General features: G+C 58.5%; 7 protein-coding genes across 7 annotated transcripts, besides 2 other annotated features; 4 read left to right on the top strand and 3 right to left on the bottom strand.

Annotated features, from left to right (window-relative positions):
* Nucleotides 1-853: 853 nt before the first annotated feature.
* On the top strand, nucleotides 854-1681 carry CYME_CME099C (histone H3 variant; the record flags this gene model as incomplete). The annotated part of the gene is made up of 1 exon (XM_005535550.1): nucleotides 854-1681. The coding sequence occupies one exon, from the start codon at nucleotides 854-856 to the stop codon at nucleotides 1679-1681; it is 828 nt and encodes a 275-aa protein (XP_005535607.1).
* Nucleotides 1682-3002: 1321 nt separating this feature from the next.
* CYME_CME100C (acyl-coenzyme A:cholesterol acyltransferase; ACAT) lies at nucleotides 3003-4523 on the bottom strand (the record flags this gene model as incomplete). The annotated part of the gene is made up of 1 exon (XM_005535551.1): nucleotides 3003-4523. One exon carries the CDS (start codon nucleotides 4521-4523, stop codon nucleotides 3003-3005), a length of 1521 nt encoding a protein of 506 aa, XP_005535608.1.
* An 824-nt stretch (nucleotides 4524-5347) lies between these two features.
* On the top strand, nucleotides 5348-9157 carry CYME_CME101C (RNA polymerase III second largest subunit; the record flags this gene model as incomplete). Its single annotated transcript, XM_005535552.1, has 1 exon — nucleotides 5348-9157. The coding sequence occupies one exon, from the start codon at nucleotides 5348-5350 to the stop codon at nucleotides 9155-9157; it is 3810 nt and encodes a 1269-aa protein (XP_005535609.1).
* Nucleotides 9158-9348: 191 nt separating this feature from the next.
* Nucleotides 9349-10392, bottom strand: CYME_CME102C (similar to GATA transcription factor; the record flags this gene model as incomplete). Its single annotated transcript, XM_005535553.1, has 1 exon — nucleotides 9349-10392. The coding sequence occupies one exon, from the start codon at nucleotides 10390-10392 to the stop codon at nucleotides 9349-9351; it is 1044 nt and encodes a 347-aa protein (XP_005535610.1).
* An 821-nt stretch (nucleotides 10393-11213) lies between these two features.
* On the top strand, nucleotides 11214-15140 carry CYME_CME103C (hypothetical protein, conserved; the record flags this gene model as incomplete). Its single annotated transcript, XM_005535554.1, has 1 exon — nucleotides 11214-15140. One exon carries the CDS (start codon nucleotides 11214-11216, stop codon nucleotides 15138-15140), a length of 3927 nt encoding a protein of 1308 aa, XP_005535611.1.
* A 90-nt stretch (nucleotides 15141-15230) lies between these two features.
* Nucleotides 15231-18002, bottom strand: CYME_CME104C (similar to protein phosphatase 2A regulatory subunit B'; the record flags this gene model as incomplete). The annotated part of the gene is made up of 1 exon (XM_005535555.1): nucleotides 15231-18002. One exon carries the CDS (start codon nucleotides 18000-18002, stop codon nucleotides 15231-15233), a length of 2772 nt encoding a protein of 923 aa, XP_005535612.1.
* Nucleotides 16335-18662: a sequence feature (possible transcribed region).
* A 1360-nt stretch (nucleotides 18663-20022) lies between these two features.
* On the top strand, nucleotides 20023-20979 carry CYME_CME106C (hypothetical protein; the record flags this gene model as incomplete). The annotated part of the gene is made up of 1 exon (XM_005535556.1): nucleotides 20023-20979. The coding sequence occupies one exon, from the start codon at nucleotides 20023-20025 to the stop codon at nucleotides 20977-20979; it is 957 nt and encodes a 318-aa protein (XP_005535613.1).
* Nucleotides 20980-21783: 804 nt separating this feature from the next.
* Nucleotides 21784-23291: part of a sequence feature (possible transcribed region) that runs on past the window's edge.

Raw genomic sequence — 23291 nt, forward strand, 5'->3', positions numbered from 1 at the left:
ATCTGATACGGAGAGCGTTGTTAAAGTCCCGGTTACCGAATTCCATTCGTCAATTGCCTCTGGTTGAACGCACCAATGCAAGGATTCCTACAATTCGAACCAACTGAACAACTACAGACTCTTCATCGCTCCCTCAGGGAAACACAGTTTCTCGCCTATCTCCCATGTTCTTCACCTGCTTTTCCTCGCTCGATAGTAGCCGAAACGAGGATTCTCTCGTTCTTTTCCAGCAGCCAGCGATGCAGGCCTTCCAGAATCCTCGACTTGCAAGTCCAAGCCTTTCCCTTTGATTTTTGTTTCTTCAATATGAACGCAATTCGAACGCGTCAGCTATAAAGGCGCCAAACAGCATGTGCGCACACGCTCCCGGGGGCGAAGCTCTGGTGCGATGAAAGCCCTGCGCAAAACTCGCGGATCGGTGCGGCGCATCGCCCTGCAGGCGCGATTGCTGTCGCTTTCGGCAGGCTCGTCACACGATAGGACGTATGAAACGACCAGAATATCCGAGATGAAGTATAGGTAATGCAACTTGGGAATAGGGGGTTGATGGATACCTCACCGCGCACTGAAACAAACACACATAAAAAAGTAAGAGAAGAAAAATGCGCATAATCGGAGAACGCTGGCCTAGGGAAACGTTTTGTGCATGAAAAAAATCGCCCTGCAGGTCCATGACATCAATCCTTCCTTTTTATAAACCTTTAGGTATATAGCGGCCACAGGGTTCGCAAACGCTCCAGCGGCGCGCCAATTCAAATCCGATCGTGTAATGGTGCGCGCAGCACGCGTTCGCTTACCAGCTACCAGGGGGCAGGCAGTGCCGCACGAGCACGCTTGCGGTGAGCAGGTCTCCATGGTGCGCGTGTTTGGGAACCCCGTCGGGGGTGCGCATCAATACCGTCAGACTCAGGCGTTGAACCGCGATGAGTCTCTTAGAGAACAGCTACAAAGAACGACTGTGGCGGAGCAGGATGAAAACATTGAGCCAGAACCTGAACGCAGTTCACCGGACGAGGCACAGTCGCGCCTCAAGTCGCTGCTGGGGAGCGTCGCACGCTCCAGTTCACTGCTCGGTCGACGCGTGGCCGGTCCGCCCGGCTCGTCGTTATCGAATCTAGCGGAGACGAGGCTTCTCACGGAAGAAGCGGCAAACAGGCCTACTGGCGCGGGACGCAGCGAACGCGTCTCAGCCGGCAGAGCGGAGCCGTTGCCACCGGGACCCACCACCGCCACTACCAACGCTGATGCGAATACAGTTCAGCGAGGGCTATCTGTGGCGAGCGCGTTTCCACCTCGAGCACCGCTGCAAGCCGCCGGTTTCACTGTCGCGCGACGGACGACACGGTCTGGTGTACAACGCAAGCACCGCTTCCGGCCCGGATCACGTGCTATCATGGAGATTCGCAAGTTCCAACGCTCCACGGAGTTGCTGCTCCGCCGTTTACCGTTCGCGCGCCTTGTACGAGAGATTTGTGAGCGTTTGTTTGGAAGCTCCGCGTTCCGCTGGCAGGCAAGTGCGCTCGAGGCATTGCAAACCGCAGCAGAGGATTATCTCATACACCTCTTCGAAGACAGCAATCTTTGTGCAATCCACGCTCGCCGAGTGACCATCATGCCGCGAGATATCGCCCTTGCACGAAGAATTCGTGGCTATCATAGCGATCCGCACGGGTACCTCTGAGCACGGACGCGCGGCATTTACGTTGCCCGGTGCGAATCGCACACCGAAGCCAGCCGCCTGCGCACGCAGCGTTGTGGTGCCTCTTGCCAGTGCCTATATCTGGCATGGAACTGGTGGGAGCGGCGGCGGCGGCGGCGGCGGCGCTCAAAGTGCCGATGCAGCCACGGAGACGCAACGTGGATGTATGCGTAGATGCACCAGAATCTCACGACAAGCATGCCGCTGCGCATGCGTTCGTATGACGCCCGAACTGGAGCGTCGCTGCGGCGAATACTCACGACCTCGGGACATAGACCGATGCCTATCGCTCGACGCTAGAAGACGTGCATCTAGAACGCATCTGGTACGCGTTTGAATCCGTGGCATTTTTTGGTGACATGATCTGGTTGAAAAGCTCGTGTGCACGAACTCTATCAGAAGCCGTCATTCAGGGCTAGCGTCATTCCAGATCATCATGCGTTTATGGCATGATGTTCATGAAACTGCAGGGCATGAACAAGTGGCTTGTGCGTTCGAATGCGGTCCGCTGCAGCCGGCGTCGTGTGCTATAAGCAAGCCGACAAGCGGATGCAGTGAATACACGTGCGCGCTCGCTGGTCTGGCGATGCAACATCGCATATGTGCAGCTCATCCCTTTTGGATTGCATGAAGCACGCGTAGAATGCGGCGCTCGCTACCCGGATGGTGCCTGCGTACGTTGCATGCCAGCCGAGGCCACTCGACATGCAATTCGAGATGCCGGCTATCAGAAGCATGATGAGCGTCCAAAGCGCACTGCAGAGCTCTCTTCGGGAATTTCGTCGTTCGTTGCAATCGACTTGTGCAACTTTTTTGACGCCTGCATCGTGACCAACGTTACGTATGACTATATGCAGCACCCGATTCGTTTCTGCAACAGACGGGCAACTCAGCTCTTCCGCTCTCAAGCGTGCGTCCTAACCACTCACCTCGAATATCGATTGTCGGCCGGTATCCGGTTACCGTGAACCACAGCGCATGCGGCTGACGTTGCAAAAGAAAGCTTGCGCCGCCTCTAAACCTGCAGCCGATACGCATTCTCGGTAAGTCGAGTTCGGCCAATGTGCGCTCGTCGTCAACGAATCATCGCAGCGGGCGTGCCTCTGCGACTCGACGTATACCTATACGTACGAAACGTATCACCAAACGAGATGCCAGCCGATGCACCGGACGGCGGCTTTGCACATCATCGCGTAGAACGCTCTACACACACACACCCATACACACAGAAGCAAACGCCCAGAAACATGAACAAGTAGCCGCCACCGCTTTACAGATCAAACCAACGCATCATGAACTCCCGTTAATGACCCTGATAGTAGTCTTTGGAATACAGCAAAAAAAGCAATGCGGGTCCAAAGAACATTCCGAACCAGAAGAAGAGGTTCGCTCCACGCCGCATGAGCGGCTTGTTCGACGTTTTCGCCGGTATGAGCTTCGCCATGTATATGAGCGGAATCTGTAACATCATGAGCGTGAACATCCAGACCCGCACTCGCAGAAAAGTTATGCTCAGCAACATTTCATGAAAAATGGCGCTGAACAGGAACACGAACATCTGCGCGATGGCCTTGGGATAGCGCTGCTTCACCAAACAGCGGTACACGTGCAGGTAGAGCCAGTCGTGAACTGGTCGATTCCATTTGCGGGAAAACTCGCTCAGATTGGTGCTGTTCCACCAGTCCTCGTAAAAGCGCCGATCACCGAAGTACGTCACTTCGGCAAACACGTTCAGGATCACCTCGAAGGTCACCGTGAAAAGCATTGTCCAGAGCAGCACAGCCGGTATCATGAGCTCCACGATGAACTCCACGTTCGATAGCTCGTTGACCTGTTTAAACACCGGCAGCATGGAATAGACGACGAGCTCGTAGATGAGGAACATGCAGCCCAGTGCCTGGAGCGTGCGCCGCACCAAAAAGTCGACCCGAATGCGGGGTGAATGCGGGTAACCCTCAATGCGGTAGACCAGCGTGGGGATAACCAAAAAGTACAGGAAACGTCGCAGGCTGACGAGTTCGGGGCACAGGGACTGGCGTTCTAGTTGGACAGCGCGAATACCAAAATAGTAGGAATGGTTTTTCAGGAGCAGCGAAAGGCTCTGAAGTCCAATGAAAAAGGCGGGTACCGGTGAAAGCGAGCGCTGAAAGAAGACCTTATAGGGCACCAAAAGATGGATGCCACAGGCGAAACGATAGAGCAACTCTCGAAGCGGAACCGATATCCAACCGTTGGCGGCGAGCCAGTGCAGGACAAACACCGAAAAGGAGCCCACGACCATTGCGGCATAGAGTAGCAACGTGCTCACTGCGCCGTCCAGTGACCACATCAAGAACTCGAGATCCAAGGGCGGCTTCCCGCGGATATAGTTCAGCAGCAGTGGACGCAGCGCCAGTACCGCGATAATGAGAAAGAGGAGGTTGGTGAATCCCCACAGAACAGCTGTCGTCACTTCATTATCGTCCCAAAAATCTTTCTCCGGGAGACGAGAGTTCTCCAGATGTGTCGTCACCTCTTGTATGAGCGATGGCTGCAGCTCATATTTGCCTTTGCTGGGACGATGCCACAGCGGCGTGAAACGTCCATGCGAACCGAACGAAAATGAGCGAGGCGTTTCGAGCTCTTGCTCGGTCTCCGTATCGTGCGCAGTGCCGCCCCGCTTCACGTGCCGTGCGGCAGCGGAGGACGCTGCCTCAGTTTCGGAGGTTACGGCGAGCAGCGCGCCGAACTCTCCGGTACCGGCTGCCTCGGTGGTATGCTCATCGGCAGTCAACACCTGGCCTGCAACTGCTGTAGAGGCAACGGAGTTCTGACGTCGACGCATTCGCGTTCAGTGACGCTCGAACCTATCCTGGTGGTGGTGGTGGTGGTGGTGGTGGTGGTGGTCGGACGGCTTCACGGCCCACGAGTCGTTGCTCGGCACTCGCGCTGCAGGTTCCGCCTCGAGCACGCGCAGACCCCCTAAACGGTATTCCCCAAAGAAGATTTGCAAAAAAAGGTACACCCGTTATGTGGCGTACCAGCAGGTGCGGTCTGAAACACAACCAGCGCTCTTGACCAGCACCGGCAACGTTCTCCGTGTTATTCGCTTTTGACAAGCGCCCTGTAACGCAAGCCGGATGTAGTACCCCAGAAGACAAACTTGAGCGAAAGCCACAACGAGGCACGCACGCGCACAGGCCCAAGAGACACTCGGAAACGCGTTGCCCACCCACTGAGCAAAAGAAACACACACAGACAAGTTGCGTTTGGGGGAGCTCTTTCTCGAGCGCCGCTGAGCGCTACGCAGAAGCATCTCAGTAGCTCGTGCGTCGAGATGAACGCATCGCAGCTTCCGGAGCGCACCGGGGCGTGCCGCGCTGCACAGAGGGGCGGGACGCATGCGCCACATCCGCATGGGGCAATACATCCCTAAATATTCATAAAAGTTCGTTTAGTCACTGCTTCAGACACGAGATCGACATGTCCGTTATTAACGTTTATTTCCATACATGTTCCAAAAGGACCTGAATTTAGGAAACCTGCCAGTGCGAGGCGCTGCTGCTCCGCGGCAGCGATCGCGCCATCGCGCACAGGGTACCAGCTCGGAAGCCAAGTGCTGGAGCCGCCAAAAAAAACACAAAACACCGCCAAGACACCTGGAAACGAATGAATGATCCTGGAACGGCGAATGATCTAGAACTAGCATCACCTGTTCGCGATCTGGAGTACAAGTGGAAGCTCATTCCACTCTATCTCCAAGCACAGCCGCTCATTCGTCACCACATTGCCTCATTTAACTACTTCGTCGACACGGAGCTCAAAAAGATCGTTAAATGGAACGGCTACGTAACCAGTGAAGCTTCATCACAATGGTTTCTCAAGTACCTGGATATACGGGTCGGTACGCCCAGCGTCTATGAGCACGTTGACGTGCAGCGACCGCTGACACCGCACCAGTGTCGCGTCAGCGACCTCACCTACGCTGCGCCAATCTTCGTCGATATTGAGCACTATCACTGCGGTCGGCGCGAAACGGTATCGAACTTGTTCATAGGTTACTTACCGATCATGCTGCGCTCTTCGCGTTGCTGCCTCCTGCAGGCTCGCAGCGACACCGAGCTTGCGGAGCGCTTCCGTGAGTGCCCGCTCGACCCCGGCGGCTACTTCATTGTGCGTGGCGCAGAACGTGTCATCGTCATCCAGGAGCAACTCTGTAAGAATCGCATGTTGATTGAGCTCGATTCGCGCGGCGACCTGTGTGCGACGGTGACGAGTTCCACTGCGGAGCGCAAGTCACGCACTGCGGTTGTTTACCGGGGTGAGCGTCTCTTTCTGCGGCATAACACCTTGACGGAGGATATTCCGATCGTGGTGATCTTCCGCGCCATGGGCATACGGAGTGCAGCAGAGCAGGTTGCGCTCATCAGTTGGGATGCATCGCTGTTGGAGCCGTCGCTAGAGCACGCCGAAAGACTCGGCGTGCACTCGGCAAGCGATGCCCTGCGCTACATAGGGCAGCGCCTGCGTTCGTTGAGCCGCCTGTATGCGTGGCGAAGTGCGGAGATAGCTACCGAGCAACGCCAACGACGGAAACCGAGCCTAGAAGAGGAAGCTCGTGCGCTACTTCGGACCCTCGTGCTCCCGCACATCCCCTGTGACGGCATCGATTTTAGCGACAAGTGTCTATATCTCGCACTGATGATTCGAGGTGTCCTGGCGGCCAAGGCGAATCCAGAGAGCCTCGATGACAAGGACTATTATGGGAACAAACGGCTAGAGCTTGCGGGTCCCTTGTTGGCGTTGCTCTTCGAGGACCTGTTCAAGAAGCTGAATGCGGATATCCGCCGGCACGCGGATCAGGTGCTCGCGAAGCCCAGTCGAACGCAGGACTTTGACGTGACGCGCTGTATACGCAGCGAAACCATTAGCCACGGATTTGAACACGCCCTCAGCTCGGGAAACTGGGCGCTGAAACGGTTCCGTATGGAGCGGCAAGGCGTCACGCAGGTGCTCAGTCGACTCAGCTACGTCGCTGTCATCGGGATGATGAGCAGAATCACCTCGCAGTTCGAGAAGACGCGCAAAATTAGCGGACCACGGGCTTTACAACCTAGCCAATGGGGTATGGTCTGCCCGTGTGATACCCCCGAGGGTGAATCCTGCGGCCTCGTCAAGAATCTGGCGTTGCTGGCCGACGTTACCACCGAGGAAGAGGATACGGCGGTGCGTCGCCTGGTGTACGACCTGGGTACGCAGGATATCCGAGCCCTCGCCGATTACGACTTGGCAAGTAGCGAAAGCTGGCGCTCCGCGTCTGGTGACGGCCTCCGACCTGCCGGGGCGCCCGATGCCGATGAACGGCCGGCTTTGGTGTTTGTGAATGGTCTTCTGCTGGGTATGCACCTGCATCCCAGCGCGCTCACTGAACAGTTACGAGCGCATCGCCAGCGCGGGGCCCTGGGTGCTTTTCTTTCCATATGGGAAAGCTCAACGCGGGCATGGCGAGCTGTGCACGTCGCCACGGATGCTGGACGCGTTTGTCGACCGCTTCTCGTCGTAGATCGTGAACGGGGGACGCTGCGACTCCAGCGTCGCCACCTGGAGGACCTGGAACTCGGGCTCTTGCGTTGGGAAGACCTCCTCCAGCAAGGTATTGTAGAATATCTGGATCCGAATGAAGAGAACGACGCGCTGATCGCTCTCGATATTGCGCAGTTACAACAGGACGATCGACAGCAGGAACAAGAGCAGCGTTTAACGCAAAAAACGAATCGTTATACGCACTTGGAAATATCGCCAGAGAGCATTCTAGGTGCTTGTGCGGGTCTGATTCCGTTCGCAAACCATAACCAGTCACCTCGCAACACCTATCAGTGTGCCATGAGCAAACAGGCTATCGGTGCAATGGCCTATAATCAGCATCTACGAACGGATGCACTGCTTTATCTGCTGAACTATCCCCAGCGACCCCTGGTCCAGACACGAGCAGTAGAGTTTACGCACTATCATCGACTACCCGGTGGACAGAACGCTGTCGTGGCAGTCATGTCGTACAGCGGATACGACATCGAGGATGCCCTGGTCGTGAACAGGGCCAGTGTGGATCGCGGCCTGGGGCGTTGCACGGTGCTGCGCAAGTACCCCGTGAGCCTGCGCGTCTACCCAAACGGCACTCGTGACACCATTGAACCGGCAATGACAACGACAACGACGACGACAACACCGACCGTGGCCTACACAACTGCCACCGAGGGTGCCCCGGGCACCACTGCCTCCATATCTGTGACGGGGGTGCGTTCGACGTCCGGCCAGGAACCCGAGCTCGCCGCCGAACGCAGACGACGCTATCTAGAGCAAGCACTCGATAGCGACGGTATCGTTGCTCCGGGTATGCCGCTGCCGCCGGGGGCAATCCTGGTCAACAAGGTGATGCCGACCGAGACGCTGCACCAGCCGTTGCTGCGTTCCGGACCAGAGTCGCAGGCAGGTCATTCCACAGCGCTCACTGCTGGTGCTGCTGCTGGTGCTGCTGCTGCTGCTGCTGCTGGCACTACAGGAACCCAACGAGATGCCGCTGGCTCTCTCGCCTCTAGTTGGCAACGCTCGCTTCGACGACCGGCACCGGCGGTTTATCGAGCGCCGGGCGGTGCCGGTGTCGTTGATCAGGTGCTCGTCACACAGGATCAGAATGACCTGCGCCTCATCAAAGTCATGGTGCGGCAAACGCGTCGAGTCGTTGAGGGTGACAAGTACGCTTCTCGTTTCGGTCAAAAGGGCGTCGTTGGACTGATTCCCCCTGAAACCGACTTGCCATGGCACGGCAACAGCGGCATACGCCCAGACATTGTGTTCAATCCGCACGGTATGCCGTCGCGGATGACAGTTGGCAAGGTGTTCGAGTTGATCGCGGGCAAAGCGGCAGCTCTTGACGGGTGTTTGCGCGACGCAACCGCTTTTGTGGAACGCACCGGACTCGATAGCACCGAGGCTTGCGCCGAAGTGCTCCTTCGTTCGGGCTACTCTTACGCCGGCCGCGACCTGCTGTATTCCGGCATCACCGGGGAGCCGCTCGCTGCGCACGTCTTTTTTGGACCGATCTACTATCAACGCCTGAAACATATGGCAGTGGATAAGTGCTTCGGGCGGGCACGAGGGCCTCGTGCGGTGCTCACGCGCCAGCCCACGGAGGGTCGCAGTCGCGACGGCGGTCTCCGACTCGGTGAAATGGAACGCGACTCGCTGTTGGGTCACGGGGCGAGTTTGTTAGTGCTCGAGCGTCTCATGTACAGTTCGGACGCCTTTACGGCTTTTGTGTGTGAGTCGTGCGGGTATCTGGGCGCCAGAGACTGGTGTCAGGTTTGCCGTCGAGGGGATGCGATGCAGCGAGTCCTGTTACCGTATGCCTGCAAACTTTTGTTCCAGGAGTTACAAGCGATGAACATTGTAACCAAGCTGCGACTTGGAGAGGCTGCTTGAGCCGCCTTGGCGACACGCGCCAGCCGGGAAGCTTTTGCTGTCGCATGTGACAGCGCCAGTGGCTCGCGGTTGTACGCGGGAGCGACTGTCCGTCGAGTGTCTTGTGCGGGGGCGTCCCAGGTCAGCGCGGCAGTCGATTGTGGCCTGCGTCGTGGTTAGATAATGGCGATACTCGATAGCCAGTGGCGATCTCATGGCGAGGGTCGCTCAACGAAGTAGTGTCGCCGCGCCCATTCGGTATCGCTCGGCGCGTACGGTAGACTTGTCAGGGCAGCATCATGAGCCGCACAGTAGTATCCAAAGACCGCTCGGTCGTCTGGATCGAACAAGAGGTGCCACGACGCTGGTGTTTTGGCGTTGGCCTCACGTGGCACTGTGCGTTCAAGGGGTATCGGGTTGGCGTTCGCCGCTGCGGCTATGCCGAGCGCGTTCGTGGCACCTGGGGCGCTGCAAGGCGGTGTCATGCGCTCGACACAGGGCGCAAACGGCGCTCGACCGCGAACAGGTCGTGTCCGCTGACGCCGGCCCTGTGCTGCCGCCGAGCGAGGTGGCTGGATATTGACGGAAGAGCCGGAACCGGATCGAAGCGCGACCGGCAGCGCTGGTGTTCGCTCGGCGCCCGTCCAAGGGGGCGCTCCTGCTCCTGTTGCTACATCTACGGACGTCCGGTGCAGCGACGGCAGGCTGGACGCATCCATTGCGAGCTTGGCGTCGATGTCGCTGCCGGTGTGGTGGAGGCGCTTCTTGTAGCGTACACCACAGGCGTTACAGAGCGACTTGGGCCCGGCGGGTCCAGAGCGCCATAGTGGTGTCACGGTGGCACCGCACTGGGCACAACGACGAACCGTTCCAGCATTCACGAACAGATGACTGCCTCCAGCGGAATTCAGGGTGGTTGTCGTTGTCGCCGTTGTGGCGTCGTCGATCCATGCGACGGGGCTAGACTTGAGCGCAGAGCGTGCAGGGAACGTTGCCGCAGGTCGTCGTCCGCGTTTGATCATGCAGCGTTTTGTGGTCAGCAGTTCGTAGTTGAGCGCGTTACCCCAATCATTCCATGAACTTGCACATGGTTGGTGCCCAGAATCTGCCTTGCCCTTAAAAGCGGCTAAAGCTCCGCGCCAGGAACCTACGTGACGCTCCAGACTGTCTTCCGTCTCGCTCGTACACTGCTCTGGGGTTCGGTCGTCCTCATCCGAGGTAACTGCGTCCGGTAAGCTGTCCACGTGGCAACTCATAGGCAAAAGCACACGCGCGCTGCGTTTCAGCGCTGTCAAGTGAGGCGTACTACCGCCAAACGGAGGAATAGCGCCAGACGCCGCGTGCGCCCGGCGGAGAGCACTCGCCTCCGACGCGTTTCCCCTCAGAGACTCTCCGAAGTTTCGTCACCGAGAGTACGCCTCACACCCCGAGTGCCGTATACAATACACCAAGTTTTCTCAAGTTCCTTATGCGCTGCGATAGCGTCTTGTGGTGTCACGCCCCAGCACTGCTTCGAAGCGTACCACCGCAGTGAGTGGACGCGATCCCAGGGAGGCGGCAGATGCAGCGCGCACGTATCTCGCGCGTCCAGATGAACGGCGCCTGCGTGCATCTCCGGGGCCATGCGTGTCTGCGTGCGTGCGTGCGTGCGTGCATTCGAAACCCTTTTGGCGCCAAATTTGGAGCGTGCGTGCCACCGGACACCAAATTAAAACCTGAATCTTTCTGTATATATCTGGATAAGAAGGACACTTCCAATGGAGATGCGCGCACCTTGCCGGCTGCGACTTCTCTGCAGCGCCCTCGCCCGAGTGCCGAGCGCCTCCATCCGGGCCATCTCCGTCGCGTCCTGCCTCCGCATGGCGCCCGCAGCGGCGTATCCAGTGTGGCAGGGCGCGCGCGCCCGCAGTAGACGCCGCACACGTCCAGTTGCTGGATCGATCAGGCTGCTGTTCAAGATGAACGGACTGCTCTGGAGCCTGCCAATTCCAGGAGCGCCTCTGCGCGGGCATCGCGCTGGTCTCGCGGTGTCCCGCCAAGCAGCGCACAGCCTCGGCGTATCTGCTGGGTGCGGCGGATGCACCCCCCAGCGTCACGTCCAGCGTTGATCGCCGCCGCGGCTTTTTCGATGTGCCTGCGGCGATTCGAAATGCGCGTCACGAAGGCGCGGTGCAGCGACGCGGCGGGCGCGCTCCCTCAGGTTCCTCGGGGGCGTACTGCGCAGGTTCTGGCGTTCCGGGGTATGGAGCTTGCTGCCAAGCGCTACTCGACAGCGTTCTGTGAACGACCGATCAGAGCGTGGAGAGAGCACAGTCCGGCTCGGTCATCTGTTGTATTAGCGCGGCTGCTTGCAGAGGACGCGGTTGCTGCGGAGGTGCGGAACGATTACGAAGCTGCCTACGAGCGGTATTTCGCTTCGGCAGACGCTCTCTTCCGTGCCGTACAAGTTTTGGAAGCGTGCCCCGATGATCAGGTGCTGACTAGTCATGATCCGGTTGGTGAAAGAGTCCACGGTAATGACTTTCAAAAAGAGACCCCAGAGCGGGCGCGGGGCTCAAGTCCGCTCCCCAGTGAGACGTTGCGCACGCTCTGTTATCGGCAAATCGAAGCGCTCATTGCGCGCTGCGAAGCCATTCGAGAGTACCTGTACGCGTCTGCCATGGCCAACGAGGACGCATCCGACTCGTCGCTTGATGAAAACTTTCTACACATTGGATATTCGCCTGGAGAGAAGCTGCGCTCGGAAAAGCCCCGTTGTACCGGTAGCGACAGCGGAGACAGAGAGCAGGTCGGATCTGCACTTCGCCAGCGCCTAGAAGCGTGTCGAGCGATGCAGGAGGCGCTTGAGCAGAGTCGCTCGGCAGCATGGCTCATGGATGCCACCTTGCTCGTTCAGCGGAATCATACGAGCGCCCGCATTCCGCTGCAGAAAATCCCCGAGCGTGCCGTTCCGTCGGAAGCAGCGCCAAAGCGAAACCTAGCAGCGGGAAAATTCGATGAGCGCTGGAATCTTGTTCCAGGCTCTGATCCCGTCCACATCTCTTCTCCGGGTGACGAAGCGCGTACACCGTCACCAGCGCAGCGCAGGCTCGCTCGGGGACTCGCTTGGATGCAATCACCGAGCACGCCATCCGAAAGCGATGCGTCTAGTGCGACAGCAGCAGTACCAGCCGCAACAGCTAGTGCGCACAGCAGTTTCGTGTCTCGTACACCGCAGATACTAGCGACGACAACGGTCGAGACGCCTCGCCAACGTACGGAACCGGAGCGCCTTATCGCAAGATCGCCCAGTGATGCCCGTCATGAAAGTTACGCGACAGAGAGCAATCTTTCTCACGGGACGCAAATGACCGCTTCATATCGCTCGCGAGCTGTGAAACCTACGCTGGTGGACGAGCGGCCGCCCACAGTGCCAAGCCCGTCCGCCTCTTCAGCGCAAGCAATCCACCGCCAAGCAACCAAACCGGAGCAAGACGTCAGACAAAGCACGCGGGGGCATGCAGCGGCGCGAGCACCAGCTGCATCCGCAGCATCCGACGATGCTGTGAGAGGCAACCGTTCATCAGCAAGCCCCAGTGAGGCTTCGGAAATCCGCTGGCCCCAACGCCTGGAGTTTGTCTCCTCTGGAGAGCGTTCACTGACGCCAGAAAAACCACGCACACGAACAGACGATGCACATGTCGCTGCAAATTCATTGGATAGCGATATGAGATCCTTTCGCACGGCGCCGGATGAACGGAATCCGGATACACCAGCCGAGCGCACCCTGGATGTGGCTGCATCTGGTTGCTCGGGAATCGTCCCGGACCCCAGTGCCGGAGACGAAGATATTCTCGTTCATACGCAAGCAGCAGCAGCAGCAGCAGCTGCTGCTGCCGAAGCCCGTCTCGTTATTCAGCAAGAGCTCGCTCGACGTTTCCAGGAAATTCGCCAGCAGCAGCGGGAGCATGCACATCCCGCACACCCCGAGCAACAGCAGCGGGAACAACGAGACCGTGCGACTGATCAGCAGCTGGATGTACGAGATACCTCGACAGTGGCAGCAGCAGCAGCAGCAGCCCCGTCGATCCGTACGGATCCGAGCGTTTTCGAAACGACTTGCTCGTCGGAGTGGTGCTCAAACCAGTCCTCCATTTCCCGTTCGCGATACGAAGCGATGAAGACGCGTGTAGCACTCATGAAAGAGCGCCTCGGCAAGATGATGCTCGCGGGCACCTGCTCGACAACGATCGTCATGAGTGCAGCGCCTGCCGAAGATGCCACCCGTTTCCCCAGACACGAAGCACCACCCAAAACGACTGCTGCTGCAATGCAGACACGGCACACGGCGAGTTCGCCAAGTTCCCTCGGTGCCGCATCGAATGCGCTTCAGCTAAGTCATGCTATCGTGAACCTCCATGCCGGTACATTCGGGGAGTTCAAGCGCCTCGAACCGCTGCCAGCACAAGCGGCGACACGCTGGAGCATGGAAATCGACTTTCTGCTATCGCCATGTGAGCAGATCGTCGTTCGTACGCCAGTCAGACGAACACTTCCAGACGGAACCAGTGTTGAAGTGTTAGAGAGTCGTCTGCGCGCAGATATCGGAGAGCACCTTCCACGACTACGCAGTTTGGATCATGCGATCCGAGAAATGCTGCGTTCCTTTCGAGAGCTCAGCGGTGTGCTTCATTACGAATCAACGGCTACTCGAGGACCGGACTGGTGGATTGAACGCCCACGAGTTCCCACCGAGGGCCTATCACCAGGCATCCGAGCGTTGTTGCAGCGCTCGTTCGCCGAGGCTCAAGATATCCAGCGCGTTGCTCGCAGCATTAACGAACAGGTCTTGCGTTCGATACCTTGTCCAACCCGCGAGTATTCCTGTAGCTGTTTCGGGTATGATCTCAGCGAGCTGACCAGCGCTTGGTCGCTGACCCCACGGCGACGTCCGCTTATTCGCGTCCGCGAGGTGCTTGGCCCAGACCTCTACGAAGCAGTGACCAAGAACGCCGCCTTCAGTGCCGTTGCCTATGCTCGAACTGCCGTGCTCCGCTTGTCAACGGATGCTGTGCTGCCGCTGGGCGTCGACGCGGATGCACAAAACGCAAAACTAACCCAACTGGTGGAGCGTCTGGAAAGAGCCGAGTTTGTGTATCGGCTGAAGATTGACAGACTGAACCAAGCAAGTCGCTTTGGGATTCCATGGCGCCGGGAGAAGCTCGAGCGTTGCTATGCTGCACGTCGTCGGTGTGAGCGAGGTGCACACGCTTTACGGGAGATATTCACGGGGGTAGGCCATACAACCAGAGATCAGTGTGCCATTCGTTACAATACGGATGTGGGCACAGCGATTCTCGAGGCATACGCCCGTGTTCTGGAACATCGGGCTGCGGCGATTGGCAAGCGCATTCGACTGGTACTAGAAGCGGATCAGCGACAGCAACAGCAACTACAACAACAACAACATCAACGGCTGCGGTCTGGACGAGCAGGTGTGTCCCTGCGAGCATCAGGGTCGCGGCTGGAGCTTTCTAGTACGCAGCGTGCCGACGCTTGTAGCAGCAGCAGCAGCAGCAGCGGCAGCAGCAGCGGCAGCAGTAGCAGTGGCTATCCTGCGAGCGACTTGCCGCCGCCGCCGCCGCCGCCGCCGCCTGCACTTGTGGAACGTCCTCGGACGATGCCAGCGGGTCTCTTTGCTCGCCAGCATCGCAGCAGCGCCTGTCGCTCGCACCACTGCCACGCTGAGGAGCTCACCACCGAGGCCAGCGTATCGCAAGGCATGCGTTGCGGAGCTGCTGTTTCAGCGAACAAGGCATCACGCACTGATCCTCTCGCTGCCGTGAGAGACAGCGGCGCAGAGACGCTTCCGGTGCGACGCACGACGGCCTTGGCACTGTGGACGAACGCTCACCCGCCTGCACCAGAGCAGGCTATCGACACCAGTCCTGCATGTGGTCGGTCGGTGGTATCGAAGCAGCGAACGTCTCCAGAGACGGCATCCGAACATGAGCGACCTGCATAGATGACGGCTTTGACCCGTCTACGCGGCATCTTTTCGAATGAACATCCCTCGAACAGTATGCTCATGGAGCGCGTCCGGCTTTCGTGAAGGTCATCCGCTGAGAGCGATGGCGGCATGTGTCCGACGAACGCTCGAGCTTCGTTCACCGCGTCGACTCATTCTGGATCGACGCTGACGCAGGCACGTTTCGTAGGTATCGGCATCCAGGTTCATGAGCAGGGTCTGCAACTGTCGTGTCAGCTGTTGGATGCGCGAGTCCCAGTGACGCGCGTTCACGTAAATAGCCTCGGCGAGTACCGGAAACGTATCACTTCGATACAGCAACAGCATTTGGCGAAACCATGAACGCGGTGTTTCCAACGCGGGATGCTGCTTGCGTCCATAGGTCTGCTGGTGGACTCCATGGTGTCCAGCGGGTCTGGACTCGTCAGCGGTATGGTGCAGCAAAGCGCGTCCATGCTGCTGCTGCTGCTGCTGCTGCTGCTGCTGCTGCTGATCATCATCGTCGTCATTGTCATGAAGAATGCGATTGGGGGTCGCATGGCCAACTGCGTCCCAGGGGTCGCCCGCTGAGCCATACTCGCGCCCCGAGTCATTCTCCAGGAGCAGCAAAAGCGCCTCCTCGGCGACGTCCCGGTGCGCAGAAGTCATACAACGCGCCAGTCGGCGAAACACCAGAGGCACCAGCGATGCATCGCGGGAATCGGGTGCCTCCTGCTGCTGCTGCTGCTGCTGCTGCTGCTGCTCTAGTCCACGCGCTGGTGCTGCCCGCCATTGCTGCTCCAACAACGACGCCATTTCATCGAGAAAGAGCATCTCTTTGCGCGTATGACTCACTGGCCAGTGTCGAAGCAGGTACATCACCGTAGCGGTTGCCAGCGTGCTGTCCTTGGCAGCAAACTGAAGCGCACACTCTATGAGCTCCGTCGCGTACACCACGTATCCATCTGGTGCGTGAAGCGGAAGCAACGCCTGACAATAAAACTCCGCATGCTCTCGCTTGAGCGGTACAGCCAACCCCTGGATAATGAGCACCAGAATACTCAGCAGATCGGCAAGTCCACGCACCAGCTGTGCATACGCAACGCCATCGTAGCGATAGGGCAAGCAAAGATCGCAACTGATGCGACTGCGGATCAGCGTTCGCAGGTCCCGAAAACGCGCATAGATACGGTACAAACAGATCTTGACGTATTCGCGTTCGTAAGCGGGTGCCTGGAACAGTCGCAGGATGTGCGGAATGAGTCGTTCCCAGAGATCCACGCGTGTGGTCGGCGAGACGGCCACCAGACCAGCCAGTCGTTGCTGACGTACGTCGGTATCGTGGCGTTCGGGGTCCAGGAACTCGAGCACCAGCGCATACGCACACTCGACCTGGGGCCACCAGGTATCGCCTGCCGTTGGGTCAGTGTCGCCTGCCGCTGGAGCCGGGCTCCGGCTCGATACGCTGGTAGGCACCGGTTGCCCGCCAGGCAAGCTCCATGGAACGAAGACCTCGTCGTCGGCGAGCGCAAGACGCTCGTCTTCGGACATGGGCGGTGGCTCCCTGGCTGCCAAGTGCTCATGGACGAGAATCAGTAGCGCGCTGTACACTGCGGCGTCGGGGGCAAACGCGTCTGGCTGGGTCTCGGCCCAGTCGACCAGGTCGTTGAGTGCCTCGACTCGTTGTCGCACCTGAGCTGCATGGCGAGCGTCCCAGCTGCGACTACTGTATAACGGTTGGCTGCATGCCTGCAGCTGATACAGGAAATCGTCCTGACTGCGTACCTGGGAACGTCCGCGGGGCGATCGACTGTGACCCGCGTCCGAGGACGACTGGGATCGACGAGAGCGCGACCTTGAGCGTCTCTCGCGGAAGCTCGGTGGTGCCGCGGCGCGTGCACCCGCAACTCCGTACAATGAGGCAGGAGCATGGAAGCTGGTGCCGAATGCGCCCATACCGCTGCCACCCGAGGACGCTGTGCCGTTCGGTGCGGCACCGGGCTGACGCTCGCTTGCAGCATCTGCCAGCGAAGCGACGCTTGGTAGCGAAGGAGTACCAGCACCAGTGGCGCCAGCGGATGACGGCGGTGGCGAGCCTACCGGGGTGCCTGTGTCCGTCGCCCAGGCGGCAGAGCGCCAGCGCCACGCGTCGCTTGGGGCGTCGGGGCGCGGGCCGCGGCGCTGGCTCCACACTGCAGCAAACGCGCTCGATGTTCCCGCAATGGGCATCGGGGGCGACTGCTCGTGACTCGCTGCTGCCGAGAGGGCAGGCTCGGGTATGGGCTCCTCGGCGGCTCCCGGGTCGCAGGGCCTCGGCCACGCTGTCCCCAGCGCCAAAGCCTGGTGCGCAGTCCGCTGCTGATCGACAGCGTCCGGCACTGTAGAGTCGCTCGAAGTGCTCTCGTCGTCGGTTTCGCTTGTGCCGGGCGAGTATCGAGACAGCGGCTCAGGTCGCGTCATCGTATCGCTGCTGGGATAGCTGACGCTGCCCAGTGTACCAGCACTGTTCCCGTGGGCGCTGCGCGCCGACGTGGACCGGTGCACGTCGCCGGCTCTGCGCTCGGCTGCTCTGGGAAAGCCAGACGACATCGGCTCGCTACTCGCCATTTGGCCAGATATTCGGCCAGTCTGCGCTGTCTGCAACGCCGAGGGACTCGAACGCTCAGCGCCTGTCCTGTGTTCGATGACGGTCAGTCGATCGAGTGCCTGTAGCGCTGCCACCGAACTGGGGCGCGATGCTCGACGTTCCGAGTCGCTGCGACTCGGCGACGCAACAGCCGGTGCTGGCAGCTGTGCTTTGGCCTCTGGCCCCAGCGGTACACTCGACTGGGGTGATGACGCTGCTGCACCATGTTTCCTGTCTCGGAAGGGCCACCGCATCAGTTAAGCGGCCGTTGCATACGCCGTTTACGTTTCAGGAGAAATAATGATACCCGAATCGGCGCGCTGGGCGTTGCTCTCGGCCATCGACGCCGAGCGCCGCTGGGCGCGGCATATCATCGTCGGGTGCGGCTGCGCGCCTGTGCTCCCTGGTCCATCAGTGATGCAGCTGGGCTCGTGATCATCACAGCAGTGCCCGCTGGAGTACCTTCTGAAGCATGGTATTTGCATTGGTTTGTGTTGCGCATAGGTAGTCAACGCATGGCATGGATGTGCGCGCTCGGCTGCAACCAGCGGATGTGCCGAGACGTGGTGCGGTCGCTGCATGGGGCTACGAGAAGAAACGGGCATTTATTGTACAATTCAGTCATCCTATAGGTACTCGCTGGATCTCGGATATTCTGGTCGTTTCGTACGTCCTATCGTATGTGCCTACTGCCTGCCGAAAGCGACAGCAATAGCGCCTACAGCGCCGATGCGGTCGCTGCACGGAGACAGAACGGCGTTGCCGTGCACCATACGGAGGGCGTCGGCTCGCGTGTCATCGCTGGATGCGCCTCGTTTCTCGAGTCCGTTTCCTGTGTGTGTGGTATGCGCGTCAACCGGGCCGTATTCGACGCTACCTACGCGACTAGGTCCTTGGAAATCCATAAAGGTACGATTGACAAGTCATGGAATGCAAAGTTTTCGTCCCGTTGATACGAACGTCGCTGAAGGGAAACGGATGCATGCAGGGGTACGCACGCTGGCGTGGGAGAGCTGCTCGCGCGTTCATCGATACTCGCGATCGATTTCGTGCGGGAACGCGAATACTGATTGCAACACGATCGGCTATTCGTCTCATTCGGACGGAATGTATCCGGGGGCTACATGGTATACTCGTCTGTGGGTGCAAACTTAGTGCAAAGCGCTACTCGTAGATCGGCGACCGGCGTGCATCCCGACACCTCGAATTCCGTCGTACGCATGCAGGATGCACGGCTTTGCACGCTTCATTCAGCGCGTTCGTAAGCGTCTGCACGGCTCTTGCAGACCAGATTCGCAAGCGTCGAGATGATCAAGCCGGTGCTCGCCGATGATTCGTATTGTAGCGAGACAAGACGTGTGCTCTCGCCAGTTCGTTCAGCGCTTTCGAAAAGAAAACGACCGACAAGCGGCATCGTTTACTGGTGCTAGCCTCTGTCGCAAGACGTGCCGTACCGTGTCAAGGCCGTGCGCTTGCGCTTTCGATAAGAACGCCCAACGCGTGCTGGAATCGACGCAGTCAGATTCCCGTCGATGCCCCCAGGGCGACAAGCATGCATCGGCATCTGGGGCGCGCGCTGAAACTGGTAAATATAACCATCACGTAGCGGTTTCGACGTTCGAATGGCCTCAGCATCGTGCTCCTGTTGGAGATAGGGCCTGGATCGATCCAGCGACCTCGTGACTGCCAGTTTGATCAGGGCGCTTGATCCGTCACGCGTCGATGTATCGTTACCGCGTTCGCGATACCTCCACCGAACGAGACGCCCGTGTTTGTCCTCGCGTCATCCCAGGGCGTAGCGACCTTGAGCGGCAACACCCGAAAGCACGCGCGCATGCCACAGCCCGTCATCGCTGCATCGGGACGCGCGCAAACTGCCGAATCCTCCCCGAATGACCCAGAGGTTTTCCGTCTCGATCATCAACTCGTATCCGTGCATTTAGCGAGGCGTTCCGGGATACGCGTATGCCGTCTGGTATCAGGAAAGCAGCACACACGCTTCTGTGTTTATGTTTATGCGGGTGCATATGCCTTGGCGTTCACCACTCGACATTATTCCAGAATCCGTGCACGCGATGCTGCCTGCAGCGCGCCTATCGCCACCGCGCGGACACGTCGCGCACGCGATCTGCGCGCCAGCCAGCCGTTGATGCGTGTCCTGCAATGCGTGTATTTTCTGTTTTACGTGACGTGTTACGTTGCCGCCTTCTTCACCGGTGCGCTTTGACGAACATTGCCTTCGAGGCGGCACGTTTCGTAGTGGATTGATTTTTCATGGATTTCGAGCAGGGCTGGTCACAGAGGGCACAGCGACCGGAGACACAGCGTGCTGAGGGGTCGCGCTGGACCCCAGACCCCAAGACGCGACCTGTTGCCAGCGAACGCAACGCTCGACCCGCTGGCGACGCGTACATTCCGAGCACTTCCGTTCAAGGCTGGAAAGCTGCACCAGCGCCGGTGGAGCTTGGCAACGACACACTCGACGACACGGACTCGGTGGGCAACGTTGGTGGTGGCGGGCCCCAGACGGGTCCCACGAAGGTCGGCGCCGGTGCCGCTGAACCCGCTTTGACGTTCGGTGCGGCGAGTGTTGGACCCTTTCCACCAGAGCAAGAGCCGGTGTGCCTCTGTCGTGTGCGCTCAGTGGGTGAACTCGCGTTTCAGACCTGGTGCAGCCTGTCCAAGACCCTGCTCTATTTGTGTGAGTTTACCTGGGCAATCGTGGTTTTCGGTGTGACAGCGAATTCCCTGTACAATGGGAGTCAGTGCGCGCTGTCGAGCACGAACTCGACGGCGCTTTGCCGCTACGCCATCGCCCTGGGAGTCATCGGCTGGGTCCTCGTCCTGATCCTGTCTGTTGTGTATTTCGCAACCAACGCACTGGCGAGGATTCTGCCGCCCGTGTACGAGATGATCGTGCAGTTGTTTCTGATGGTCTGGTGGTTCATCGGCAGTGTTGTGATTAGTGCAAGCCTTGGAAGCTCCTCTCCGAATCAGGTCAGCATCAATACGGTAATTGCTTTTAGTTGGATGCTATTTGTCATGCATTTGGTGCACAGCGGTATTTGTCTTTGGCAGTGGCTGGAATCAGCCGGAGTGCTAGCAACGAAGACGACGACGACAACAACAACAACAACGACTATTGCGCGTGAACAGCACGCACCTGCGACGCGAAAGACAGGACCGCCATCACCGGTTCTAAGTGACCACACGGTGCACAGCGGCGTGTAGAAGTCGATGCGGTCCCAGAGCGCAGTGCGCTGCACGGACGGTGTCCAGCGTCTGGAGCCGTCAAGAGTCGTGAACGCTGGTTTGTTCACAGCGTTTCGGCTGGATTCGGCGGCATCGGGGTCATCGTGTGGTTCGCGGATGCATCATCTCGGAGACGTTCCCTGCTGAGCCGCATCTTGTTTCGGGGATTTGTGCGAACACTTGTCGCAGGAAAAGAGGGAGAACCACGCGATCGCTGGCAGCGTCGTATGCAGCGATGTCGTCACTGAGTGGTACGGCTTGAGCGCGTTCAATTTAGCGATGCTCGCTGGGAGCTATTTTGTCTCTGCGGAAAGGCAGTCGTCGAGGCTGTTCATACCAGATGCTTCATTTTATCGAGCAGCGCAGACGATTGTTGTTGAATTCGCTATTGGACGGAGGAGAACAGCGCGCTTGCGCTTGCTTTTGGAGCGAATTGCATCCGAGCGATGCCCGGAGAGCGCGCATGCACGCTCTGTCTTTTGCACGCGAGTATCATGCGCACTCAAAGACTAGAGATCTGGAGAGCAGTTTGAAAGCCCCTAGCGCGCTAGCATTTGCCTAGGTCGGAATGCGCTTCCAGCGATGGATCTGAGCCCCGAGCGCCGTGCAAGCAACAGCGAAGCACATGCCGCAGTTGCCAAGAACGCAACCACGGGTTTTTTGTCCGCAGGCGTCCCGCGTGAGCGAAACGCAACCGAGTTCAGTGCTTGCTGGCTGAACACCCGAAGATCGTGAAACGCACACTGTCCAAATCATCGATATAGTAGGATGTCCAAATAGACAGCATGCTTTAGAGCTACTCGAGGCATGGTAAAAAGATACAAGGCACCGCATCTGCATCGTCTACGCAAATCTGCACCGCGATCCCAACGACAACGAGCCGCAGCAGCCGAGTCCGACGAGGCATGCGCACACATCGAGTATCGAACAGCTACCGCTTGCACAAAGCAGCACCGCCATCATGAAAGGTAAAGCACGCGATGCGTTTGAGCGTCAAAGGCAAACACCCGTGTCAGTTTCAAATGGAACGGGTTCACTAGGCTACCGCTTGCACAAAGCAGCACAGCCATCATGAAAGGTAAAGCACGCGATGCGTTTGAGCGTCAAAGGCAAACACCCGTGTCAGTTTCAAATGGAACGGGTTCACTAGGCTGACGCTTGCACAAAGCAGCACAGCCATCATGAAAGGTAAAGCACGCGATGCGTTTGAGCGTCAAAGGCAAACACCCGTGTCAGTTTCAAATGGAACGGGTTCACTAGGCTACCGCTTGCACAAAGCAGCACCGCCATCATGAAAGGTAAAGCACGCGATGCGTTTGAGCGTCAAAGGCAAACACCCGTGTCAGTTTCAAATGGAACGGGTTCACTAGGCTGATCTGGACGCACATCGCAAACCCCTGGTCTCTTCCAAATGTCATCAAGGCTAACCTCTGCGGGACTTGTCTGCGACTGCTTGCGTTTCCTATCTATTGCCTCCAGTTTTAAATGCGCCGGTCTCTCCAGTGTCAGTGGCTCCGATGCAAGCAGTTGATGGGTCCTCGTGGCAACCTTAGAATCCCGAGAGCGCCGCTTCCGGCTATTGTGGAGACATATGACGCACAGGCGCTAGTCCCGATCCAGGCATCGCGTAGAAACTGAATGCGTTTCTCAGACAACCTCGGTGCGTCCTGTGTAGCGGCGACACGCGCCAGTGATTATGCGTCCCCATTCGTTCACGCAACCAGCGCCACCAGCGCCTGCTCTTCCGAGCGCCGCACGATGGCGCCCAAACGCTCGCTTGCTCGCTCCACACAGGTCATTGACGAGTACGGAACGCTTCCCTAGATATCCTCGCGCGTTTCAGCGCCAGACACCGGCCCCCGCGATCACGTACCTGTTCCGGGCGATGCCGTCGACGAGTACGCTGTCGGATGCACACACAAGCGCACACTGTTTCATTCGATCAAGGATTTGTGGAATGCGCGGTTGTCCATAATGAGAATCGTGCCGGGAGAAGGACTACCCAAACCGGAGAACAAGTCGAGAAATTTCGATCTGTCTACGCGCCATTCATGAAAGCGGAGGCGTACTCTGTACGTTTAGCGATCGCTGCAAACATCAAGGTCCGAATCCAGGACCCTTTTCCATGCAAACAGAAGCATAGGGAACCTCTGGTAGCATATTCCGAGAGAAATATCACGCAGATGTGGAAAGTTGTCCAGTCGATAACCAAAAAATGCGGAGTATTTGTCTTTGGAATGAAATTCTTTACTTGACGGTGCACGCTCAGTGACCGTTCGACGTGCGCTCGG

Source organism: Cyanidioschyzon merolae, chromosome 5, assembly GCF_000091205.1.
Source record: "Cyanidioschyzon merolae strain 10D DNA, chromosome 5, complete genome".
In the NCBI taxonomy this organism is placed as follows: Eukaryota; Rhodophyta; class Bangiophyceae; order Cyanidiales; family Cyanidiaceae; genus Cyanidioschyzon; species Cyanidioschyzon merolae.